General features: G+C 54.1%; 1 protein-coding gene across 3 annotated transcripts in view; it reads right to left on the bottom strand.

The window, feature by feature from the left end:
- The window catches only part of GRM7 (glutamate metabotropic receptor 7), a 193,852-nt gene that overhangs the window by 31,498 nt on the left and 150,353 nt on the right, over window positions 1-12,001 (bottom strand). For all 3 annotated transcript variants that reach the window (XM_030956622.1, XM_030956621.1, XM_030956623.1), the window contains one exon: window positions 10,926-11,861. In XM_030956622.1, the coding sequence (XP_030812482.1) occupies window positions 10,926-11,861 (936 nt within the window). The remainder of the gene's footprint in view (window positions 1-10,925; window positions 11,862-12,001) is intronic.

Genomic DNA, 12,001 nt, shown 5'->3' with positions numbered 1-12,001 from the left:
TGTCCTGTCCTGCACAATGCCACAATTCCAGCACTACCCAGACCTGAGAGGTGATCCCATCCTGTCCTGCACAGTGCCACAATTCCAGCAATACCCAGGCCTTAGAGGTGATCCCATCCTGCACAGTGCCACAATTCCAGCACTACCCAGGCCTGAGAGGTGATCCCATCCTGCAAGTGACATTCGCATACTGAGAGGTGATCCCATCCTGTCCTGCACAAGGCCACAATTCCAGCAATACCCAGGCCTGAGAGGTGATCCTGTCCTGTCCTGCACAAGGCCACAATTCCAGCACTGCCCAGACCTGAGAGGTGATCCTGTCCTGCACAATGCCACCACAGCTCCCACTCCATCCCCAGCTCCGAGTTAACTCCAAAATCCCCTCCCACACTCAGTCAGTCAGTCAAACCCCCAGACACCACCGCAATTCACTGCCGGCTGCTCAGAGCATTTGGGGTGCTTGGATGGAGCAATCTGGGGAGAAAAGCCCAAGTTTTACACCCAAACCAGCTCATGTGTTTAACTCATCCCTGGCCTGACAGAGGTTAAGGAGCTGCAGACACGAATGTGGATCTGTAACTGATTAATGAGTTTGAACAGGATGAAAAAGCAGAGCCTGGTTATTGGTGCCTCGAGCCCTGTGAAAGCTCCCCAGAGCCGTTTGGTGCCCACTGCACGGCACAGCTGCAGCAGCTGCAGCGCCTCATCCCTGATCCCTGCGGGATGGAGCCTCCGGGAGCCCGAGAACACAAACGGGACTGGGGACTGGGGACAAAGGGTACCTGCTGCCAGTGAGGGGACAGAGAGCGCTGAGCTGGGTTCTGCTCTGAGCTGGGACAGAGAGCACTGAGCTGGGACAGAGGGTATCAAGCTGGGTTCTGCTCCAAGCTGAGCCCAGCCCAGCTGAGCTGAGCCCAGCTGCTTCTTAGGTACCTGACCTTGTCCATGCTGTTTTGGGACCTGACTCTTTGGGACCTGACCTGGTCCCTGCTGTTTTGGGCATCACCTCCCCAGCCCAGGACCCCGGGCTGGGCTCTGGGCAGCCCCCGAGCCCCAGACCCCGCTGGACACACGGGCAGCCCAGGCTGGGCTGTGCCCCAGGAAAGGCTGGCTCAGTCCCATCAGAGCCAGCCCAGACAGGGCTCAGTCCCACACCAGGCGGGCTCTCCCATCAGAACCAACCCAACAGGCTCATCCCATCAGCACAGGCAGGCTCAGTCCATCAACCACCAACAGTGACGAAGCCAGGCAGCAGAACAGCAGTCCCATCAGGAGCCACAGCTCGCCCAGACAGGCAGGGCAGCCAGAGCCCGCGGCAAAGCAGCCCAGGCGGGCTCAGCCCACAGAGCAGCCCAGCAGGGCCCTCAGAGGCCCAGGCAGCTCGTCCCCAGACCGCCCACAGGGATCCATCAAACAGGCTCAGTCCCATCAGAGCCAGCCCAGACAGGGATCAGTCCCATCAGAGCCAGCCCAGGCAGGGCTCAGTCCCATCAGAGCCAGCCCAGACAGGGCTCAGTCCCATCAGAACCAGCCCAGACAGGGCTCAGTCCCATCAGAACCAACCCAGACAGGGCTCAGTCCCATCAGAACCAACCCAGACAGGGCTCAGTCCCATCAGAGCCAGCCCAGACAGGGATCTGTCCCATCAGAGCCAGCCCAGACAGGGCTCGTCCCTTCTGCACCACCAGGGACATCTGCAGGCCCTGACCTCCCTTCCTTATCTGCAGTCATTATCAGAGTTCATCTTCCAGTCAATAAAACCTGCTAAAACAACATTGATTCTCAAGTTCTGGAGAATCAAATCACTTGACTTCCTTGGTCCTCCAATTAAGGCACCAGAATAAATCTTAACTACTCCCTAATACCAGTTTTCACAAGACTTTCTTCAGCTCTAATCACATTTAAGCACCTTGGCTAAAGGAATTGATTTCCATTGCTTTTCCTTCCTGCCACCTAGGAGAGTCTGCTGAGCCTCCCGTGCCTCTCCTCTGCAGCTCCCTGTGAATTACTGCTGCTAGCTCCGAGGTTCAGCAGGAGCTGCTCCCACTAAAAAGAGCTATCTTGTCTCCAAATGATATTTAATTATCTCCATTAAACATTACAGGCTGCTCTGATGCTGGAGATGTAAATCAGAGGAACAAGAGGAAGATGAGAGCATATTGTTCCTTGCTTGTTTTGTCCTCCTACTCCCTCTCTTAAATAAGTGTCTCTAGAGGTAAGGCCAACGTGGAGCTTGTGAACACTTGAGTTATTCAATTTACAACACACACATTATTTTTCACTGGTGAAACCATGAGACTCAGCCTCAGCTTTCCCTGCTGTGGCAGAGGCAGCTAAAGACTGAATGGATGGTGTTTAATGAGCAATTAACAGTGCAAGAAAAGCTGTTATTGCAGAAATACAAACACCCCCCAAATCACTTTGGACATGGTAGGGTTGGGATGTGAATTTTTTGCTTTAGTCTACAAAAATTCACTGTCGTTTCTCTTTAACCTTCTGCTAAGCTTATGCCTCAAAGACAAAACGTGAGGCAATTTCCATGAGTGAGCATGATGGTTTCTATTTTTATTATTATTACATGCCTGCTTAAGCCACTTAAAACAACAAATAAATCCTGCCAGTCGATATTTTTGTGCCCATGCCTTATGTACAGAGAGCCCTACCTTTTGCTCTGCATTGCACTGGCCCTGCTGGACTGAAGGTGGTCCTTGCAGAGCAGCTCTGCTCTCCCCCTGCAAAGGCAGCTGTGCCCAGCTGTGCTGTGCCCAAAGGAGCTGATGGTGGTGTCAGAGCATCTCCAGAACTCTGCCCAGGATCCACAGAGGCCCTGCTGTGCAGAGAGGGGATTCCCTTTCCAGTGCCTGTAACTCGAGGTTTTTCATTCGTTTTGGAGGAACAGGCTGAAAGAGGGTAGGTTTAGATTAGATATCAGGAAGGAATATCCCTGGCAGGGTGGGCAGGCCCTGGCACAGGTGCCCAGAGCAGCTGGGGCTGCCCCTGGATCCCTGGCAGTGCCCAAGGCCAGGCTGGACAGGGCTGGGAGCACCTGGGGCAGTGGGAGGTGTCCCTGCCATGGCAGGGGGGCCCTGGGTGGGATTTGGGGTGCCTCCCAGCCTAACCCATTCCCCGGATAGCTGACTCCAGGCTGAATGCTCTCTTCGCCCGCAGGGGTTTGGGCAGACGGTGCCCTGGCAGTGCCCTGGGAAGTCACTCACCCTCTGTGACACCATCCCACGAGCTCTCTCCAAGCAAGGCTTCCCCTGGCCCTTCCTGCTCCTCTCCTGGCACTTCTCCTTGCTCCTTCCTTTTGCTCCTGTTTATTCTAAAGCAAACAGAAGGGAAGCTCCACTCCAGCCATGAGGGATGCTCCTTCTGCAGGGCCGCTCCATCTGGGGCCCTCTGCTCTCATCACCCACTCACAGGAGCTGCCAGAAGTGCTCAAGGACCAATTCTTGCTGCTGAAAGCCCCGATGAAAGCAAACCCTGACTCCAGCATCCACCTTCAGGAAATTGAGAACCATCTGCATAACTGCCATTGTACTGAAGGGGCCCTCCAGGCTCTGTGCTGATGAGCTCAGAATCAGCAGCCATTATTTCTGCCTCCAAACACCAGATTGTGTTTGTACAACACAGGGGCAGAGCCTGGCTGAGCTCTGCTCTCTCAGATCCGGCTGGGCTGGCTCTGTGTGCTCTGGGCTGCTCTGCAGGGTGAGGAACTCGCTCCAAACAAAGCAGCAGCAAAGGGAGCTGAGGATTTCTGCAGCACAACTCACCTGAGCTCCATGCCCCAGCCCCAGCAGAGCCCCCTGGGCTCTGGCTGAGCCCACAGGGACAATCCCGCAGGGACGGGCACAGGGAGTGAACCACAGCACCCCCTGAGCCCCTGACAGGGCGCTCTGCTCAAACATGCAGCTGGAAGAGGACCAGGGCTGCAGGGAGGTGTCAGTCCCCCTGGGAACCACCACTTGCCTTAACCCCTGCACACACAGGAAATGCTAAATTCTCATTGAAATCACAGAGTCACCCCTGGGATCGCCAAATCCCACCATGAACCCAGCAGCAGCACCACATTCACCAGCACATCACCTCCTGAGGTGCCCCACTCGCACTGTTCTGGGCACCCAAGGGAGGTTTCACCATTCCTGTGGGCATACACGGTCACAAACTGACACTGCCCACAGAACTCAGACACACTGACCCTCCCCTGCCTGCAGCTGCTTATTCTGGGATTGATTCCTTCCTTCCTAACGCTGAGGAGCTGTTCCATAACTCCACAGCCACGGGCGGGAGTTGGGACTGGGCGCTCCACGGGCGCCTGCCCGAGCCCAGCCCTGCCCAGCGTTAATCCCAGCACAGGGCTTTGCCAGGCTGAGCTCTCCCTTGGCTGCCTCGGCAATTCAGCAAGCTGGAAAGCCCCAGTCCCTCCCAGCAGCGCGGCAGGGTCTGTGCAAGGCAATGATGCTGTCAGCCCAGGCAGTTTGACACTCAGAGATATCACAAGGCAAGCACAGGGAAAAGTTTCATCAACACAGTAATTACTGCCCCGGACTCCACGGAGCCGCAATTATTTCCCGGTGAGGGGCTGTCAGCTTGTGCTGCAGATAAGAACTGTTGATAGGGCTGCCAGGGCCCGTGCAGGGTTCGCTTTTCAGATGCAAAACCCTCCTGGCAATGCTACATTTCCCCCCAAAAAAAAAGAGGAACAAAAAAAGTACGTGTCAACACTATGCATGAAACACCTACACGTTTTTCCCTTTAAAACTGTGTTGCTTTGTAGCCAGAGGCAGTTAAGCATGCACCAGAAATTCCAGGGGAAGAGGGACCTTCCTTGCCCCTTCTCCTTTGTGACATAAAGGGTGAGCACAGGGCAGGGGCAGCTGAGAGCCGCGGGCCAGTGCCTGTGCCACAGCCAGGCTCACCAGCACCACAACGTTCCCAAACCTGCTGCTCCAGTCACACAGAGACTGCCCAGCCCTGGGGCTCGGGCAGAACGGTCACAATGGAGACAGAGAAACCTGGGGAGGAGCTGGGTGCAGCTGCCCCAGCGCCATGGAGGGAGGCTCGGGCTGGATTTGGAAAGGTTCATCCCCAGAGGGTGCTGGCACTGCCCAGGGGATGGGCACAGCCCCAGAGCTCCAGGAGCCCTTGGACAGCACTGCCAGGGATGCCCAGGGGGGGATTTGGGGTCTCTGGGCAGGGCCAGGAGCAGGACTGGCTGATCCCTGTAGGACCCTCCCGGCTCAGGATATTCTCTGGTTTCCACCTCTGTGATGCCCTCTCCTTTCTAGGCTCCATTTATGTTCCCATCTTCCAAATAATTTCCTTTTTCTGTCTCCTCAGCACAGCTGGGAATGGAAAAGGCTGGAATTATCACAGCAAAGAGATCCCTCAGCGCCAGCATCAGACATCAAAGCAGCCACTCAGAGGCTTCAAAGGGTCCCTGGTGACACAGCAGCCCCTGGGGACAGGGATGAAGTCACTTCTGCTTAACTGAGCCCGTGTCCCCTGTGAGAGCAGCAAAGCCAGCCTGGCCCTGCTGCTCCCTGGCACAGAGAGCTCCCCAAAAACCACACATTTCAGCCTTTGGGTTGGGGTTCATCCCCTGCCCTCCCTGCACAGCAAACAGCAAACCCAGCGTGGCCCTGCTGCTCCCTGGCACAGAGAGCTCCCCAAAACCCACACATTTCACCCCATGGGTTGGGGTTCATGCCCTGCCAGCTCTGCCCTCCCTGCAGAGCTCTGTGCCAGCCCTACCTGCTGTGCTGGTGGCACTGCTGGCTGGGGGAGCCCCCCTGCCAGGTAATTATGTGGAACACGATCGTGGCCCTGGGCTCCTCCTGCTCAGTGTTTGCAATTAGGTTTTACTACAAAAGTACATATTAACATTAAAGGAGCATTACAATGCAGCAAATGTGATAAAGCAGAGCCACGTTACGTGCACCTTCTGCTTCTGTTCTTTCAAGAATCATAATCACCGTTAATTTATGGTCTTCTGAGGAGCATCTAATTACTGCAATCAGCCCTTATTTCACTCTGAGTGTGCACGTGTGCTCCTCCCTGCCTGCCAATGCCTGCCCTGGCTGCAGACACACACAGACCTGCATCCTCAGTGGCCCTGCAGCCTCCCTTTGCACCCAGCAAAGGCAGGAATCCCTTCCCAGAGAGCCCTGCTGGGGAACCCAGCCCTCCGGGTAAGCTGTTTATTCCCAGTTGGCTTTGCTTTTTCAGGACACCACGTGAGGAGCAGGGGCTCCTTCCCCAGCCATCCCTGGCACACCCAGCTCCAGTGGCAGCTCCAGAACCTTTCCCGAACTCCAGTGGCAGCTCCAGAACCTTTCCCAAACTCCAGTGGCAGCTCCAGAACCTTTCCTGAACTCCAGTGCCAACTCCAGAACCTTTCCCAAACTCCAGTGGCAGCTCCAGAACCTTTCCCAAACTCCAGTGGCAGCTCCCCCTTCTCCTGCTGCCCCTGAGTGTGAGCTGGGGGCACCCACACATCCCAGGTGCCCAGGTTCAGGCACCAAGGTTTCCTTGCCATTTTTCTTTCTCATCTGCAGCCCTTGGTGGCAGAGGGAGCTGTGCCAGAGCTCCTGGTGACTCCCTGAGCACTGGGAAGCACAGAGCCAGGAATATTCTGTATTTCCTGGGGTGTTCTCTCCTCCAGGAGCCTCAGAGGCCACAGCCCAGCCCCAGCCAGGAGGTGCTGGGTCTGTGAGTGTCTGTGCAGGGAACAAAGCTGCCCCCAGAGCACCAGGGAGAGGAAAACAGAGACCAAGAGCTCCAGCACCTGGATTCCTGCAGCACTTCAACGACACACATGGAAATGCTGAGCTCCTGCTGAGGGTTAAACCCCTGGCAGCAGTGACACCTCCAAAACCTCCCAGTCTGGCTGGGCTGTGAGTGTCACAGCCCCCCTTCCCATGGGGGGGCCAATGAGTGCAGGAGGTAATCAAAGAAATCTCACTGAGAACTTTGCCCAGGAGCTGGGCTTGGAATTTTTGTTCAGTTCTGCAGAAATTAGAACTGAAACCCTGTAGCCACTCAAAGGTTTCCACAAGGGTTTTTATACACTTTCCAGCAGTGTTATTATATAACCTGATGAAAACCTAGGCCAGGATCACCTTTGTAGTGAAGGTCAGCAGCCTTCCAAAAATCCCACTGAGTATTTCACCCCTAGATTTCAGAGAACACCTAATTTCTCCTCAGTTAAAGGTGGAACTCCAGTACTCACAGAAGTGGATTTTGTGCTTTGAGGCCCTGCAGAGCTCGTGGCTCCAGCCTGGAGCTCAGAACTGCCATGAGCTGAAGCTGCTCCTCAGTTCAGGCTTCACTCAGGACAGCTCCAGTGCCAGATCCCCAAACTCCAGGCTGTTCTCAGGGGCACAGCCCAGGCTGGACGGAATGAAGAACCTCAGCATCTGAACATGCAGATAATGAAGTGATGGGTGGAGTGAAAGGGCATCAATGAGAAATACCTGTTGCCAGAATCCTCCTTTCAACAAAAATGATAAAAACTTGAAACGAAAGCTGCAATCCACAACAGCTGTCCCTGGCAGAGCCCCAAATCATGGCAGGCCCAGGCACATTCCCTGGGAGCCTCAAAGCCTGGGCTCCTCCACCATCCCACAGTGTGAAACTCCAACAAATGTTGCATTAAATTCCTCATAACTCCCAAATCCACAAATGCAGAGTTGCTATAGCAACTGTCAGCCCAAGCCTCCCCAAGGGAGAAAATAAAAGTGTGTCCTACCTGGCTAATTGGTATTTGTGTTACAGAGAATTGAAGGGTAACTTAGTTCCACCAAAAAATAGAACAGAGACTGAAGTGCTCCTGTGCTAATGTGACATTATTTAATCTGAACAAGGACCCATTTTGCATGTGTCTTCAAATTATAGTATTTATGGAACACTCAACACAATAAGTAAAAGTGTTGCTGCCAAATATGCCTGACTTGCCCTGCTTATTGATTTGAATAAAAGGGGCACTGAAAAAAACACCAGAGAAACAAGAAGGAAGGTGGAAGGGCTGATGGGATTAGGCACTTCAAATTTCTTTACAAAACCTACAAACCCCCCAAAAACCCAACAGTTTACAACTGAAAGAAGCTGATGGAAGGTGACAGCTCTTTTCCCCATTTCAACTTTTCCCTATTTCTCATCACTGCAGGAAGAACAAAGCTCCCAAGCAGGACAACCACACTGGCTGGACAATAGTCACCCCTCACTCAGAGGCACAATTAGAACTTTCTGAACTTGAAAAAAGCCCTGAAGATCATTCAAGAGAAGAGCCCCACTGGCAGGATGTATTTCAGCACGCTGACAGTTCTCACAGGCTTGTAAACATCCAGCAATGTATCTGTTTAATCTCAGCACAATTACTAAATAAAAGCAATCAGAGTTCTGAGGCAGCAGAACCTCTATGAAACATGAAAACATAACAATGACATCTCTGTCTCCATCAGCCCAATGACACAATCTGAGAAAATGAGATTTTGGGGGAATATTCAGCTTCCCTAGGCACCCTGGGCTTCCTCACCCTCACAGGGTAGAATTCCTTCTGTATATCCAGTCTAAATCTCCCCTCCTTCAGCTGAAAGCCACAGTGGCTTTCCATCAAGTACACACTAAAGGAAGGACCTGTCTGAGCAGGGACAGCACAAACCCTGCCCCAGAGCTGACACAGCATTTTCAGGACACACAGAACAGGATAACCCAGCCCAGAGCTGCACAGTGCCCAGGCAGGGAGAGCAGGACACACAGAACAGGATAGCACAGCCCAGAGCTGCACAGTGCCCAGGCAGGGAGAGCAGGACACAGAACAGGATAACACAGCCCAGAGCTGCACAGTGCCCAGGCAGGGGAGCAGGCACACAATCCATAATAAAATGCACAGTCCAGCAGGAGAAGACACACATCATACAGGATAACCGCCCAGAGCGCACAGTCCCAGGAGGGAAAAAAGATAACAATAATCAAAAAAAAAAAAAACAGGCAGGAGCAGACACACAGAACAGGATAACACAGCCCAGAGCTGCACAGTGCCCAGGCAGGGAGAGCAGGACACACAAAAAACAGGATAACACAGCCCAGAGCTGCACAGTGCCCAGGCAGGGAGAGCACACAGACAGGTACCGCCCAGAGTGACAGTGCCCAGGGGAGAGCAGGACAAAACAGGACACACAGAACAGGATAGCACAGCCCAGAGCTGCACAGTGCCCAGGCAGGGAGCAGGACACACAGAACAGGATAACACAGCCCAGAGCTGCACAGTGCCCAGGCAGGAAGCAGGACACACAGAACAGGATAACACAGCCCAGAGCTGCACAGTGCCCAGGCAGGAAGCAGGACACACAATCCATACAGGATAACACAACCCAGAGCTGCACAGTGCCCAGGCAGGCAGAGCAGGAGCTCTGGAGCTCTGTATCCCAGCCATGGGAGGGAGGAGCATATCCCACATCCCTGGGATCCACGTGCTGCATCACCAAACCAAGCCCATAAATCAGAGCTGAGCCATAAATCACAACCAGCCACACCTTCTCTCCATCTCTGATGTGGACAAAGAAACAGGGTGAGTGAACTCAAGCTGTAAAAACATCTGAAATCTGCTTTTACCATGTGCCACCCCCCATGTGCCTCATGGCTCATCTCCATCCTGGAGAAACTCAGATTTCTGGCCTCCCTCCACCTGCTGCAGCAGCTCCTGCTTGAATTATTCACCTTTTATGAATTACCTGCAGCACTTTGCTAGAGGTTTGGTTTTTTTGTTGTTGGAGGTGTTATTCTCTGCCCTGAACAAGGCAGGTGTTTACAATATGCCTTCCACCCAACAACATTATGCTTGTATTTATCGATAGAATAAGATAAATCCATCCCCTGGAACCCCAGTGTTATATATAGCCCCACTGCTCAGCTGAAGAGATCGTGCTGCATGAGACTTTTCAGCAGGTGCAATTTCCATTTCAGCAGACGTGCGTGGCCAAGCTAAGGCACAATATTTTCCAGAGGGAATATCTGACAGGAAATCAGTGGCAAGCACCAAAAAGCACAATCCCTGCAGCCCCCACAAAAGGAGTGCCAGAAAGGGAGGAAAAGCAGCAAGGCTCCTGCAGCACAGCCCTGGGCAGGGCAGGGCAGGAGGGGAAAGCCCCAGGAGCAGGGGCTGAGCACCGAGCCTGGTCACAGAGCTCAGGAGCTGCACAGCCCTGCAGGGACACAGGGACAGGGACATGGGGACAGGGACACAGGGAGATGGGGACACGGGGACAGGGAGACAGGCTGGGCTGGGGTGGTGCAGTAAAACAGACTGACAGCAGTTCAGGACAGCCCAGTATCACCACTGCTCTCTAAATACTGGACTTGGTGGTGTTTGCCAAATCCCTCTGAAATGACAGCTTTTCTCCAGGGAAAAGTAAAAGTGAATCTGCATCATGGAGCATCAGCTGGAGCTGCTGGGCTCAGCCCCTGGAGCTCAGGACAGGCCCTTTACACCGTGGTGTAAATGTGTCCTGGGCCTGTTCTGTGAGCAGAGCACTCATCACACTCCACACTGCCCTCCGGTCCAGAGGCACAGGAGCCCACCTGGGTATTTTTTGACAGTTTTCTTGCTTACCATCTTGCATTAAAAATTATTTAGTTAGGAGATACCTCTTTGTGGGTAATATGACAGCTAATTCCCACTTATCCTACTGTAAAGAAACAATTGAAATAGATGCAACAATAAAACTAATGGCTAACGTGATTGCTATTGATCATTTGCCAGTTCTTTAAATGAATGGCCCACGAGCTAAACGGGGAAGGAAAACAGTACCACAGATTGCCCTGAGTCAGGAATGAGCGACTGGAGAGCTCAGCTGGAAATCCACGGAAAGCTGAGCACCAGCACGTGGCTACAAGCACAGCGGATCCTGGGCACTCTCACCTACCTTTTCTGCTGACTGGGCAGTGCCAAAAAATATTGGAATGAAGGCAAGCCATACTATACAGGTAGTGTACATAGTGAATCCAATGGGTTTGGCTTCATTAAAATTCTCTGGGACCCCCCGAGTCTTGATGGCATACACAGTGCACGTCACCATGAGCAGAATGCTATAACCCAAGGAACAAATGATTTGTAGATCCGTAATGTCACACTTGAGCACTCCTCGGGCCTGCTCGGGGTTCATAGTTTTCTGCTCATCGTAATCCACGATGATGTTGGGCGGGTCCACCGCGAACCAGATGAAGACGCCCAGGAGCTGGACGGAGATGAGGCTGGAGGCGATGGCCAGCTGCGAGGTGGGGCTGATCAGCCGCGGCGCCGTCACCGACTTCTTGCCCTGCTCGAAGATGCGGTAGATGCGGTTGGTCTTGGTGAGCAGCGCCGCGTAGCTGATGCACATGCCCAGCCCCAGGAAGATCCTGCGGAAGGAGCAGACGGCCACGTCGGGCTTGGCGATCATCAGGAAGGTGATGATGTAGCACAGGAAGATGCCCGTCAGCAGCACGTAGCTGAGCTCGCGGCCCGAGGCCCGCACGATCGGCGTGTCGTTGTAGCGGATGAAGGTGGCCACCACGAAGATGGTGGCCACGATGCCCAGCATGGCCAGGAAGACGGGGATGACGGCCCAGGGCGAGTGCCACTCCAGCTTGATGATGGGGATGGAGCGGCAGCCGGTGCGGTTCTCGTTGGGCCGCTCGTTGTAGGAGCACAGCAGGCAGGTGACCTCGTCGGCCTGGTACTGGTACCCGTCACACAGCTCGCAGTGCCAGCAGCACGGCATGCCCTTCACCATCTTCTTCCTCTCGCCCGGCCGGCACGGCTGGCTGCACACCGAGGGGGGCACGGCACGCACGCCCCCGCCCCACTGCATCTCCTCGACCTGTGGGACAGGCACAAACAGGCTCGGGGTTAGGCTTGGCTTAGGTGTGGCTTAGGCCTGGCTTAGAGCTGGCTTAGAGCTGGCTGCTCACCAAGGTGGGCACAGAACACACAGCCCTGCCCCAGTGCATCTCCTCGATC

This window comes from Camarhynchus parvulus, chromosome 12 (genome assembly GCF_901933205.1).
Source record: "Camarhynchus parvulus chromosome 12, STF_HiC, whole genome shotgun sequence".
NCBI lineage: Eukaryota > Metazoa > Chordata > Aves > Passeriformes > Thraupidae > Camarhynchus > Camarhynchus parvulus.
The sequence above is the reverse complement of the archived record's forward strand: the minus strand, read 5'-3'. Positions and strand labels throughout refer to the sequence as shown.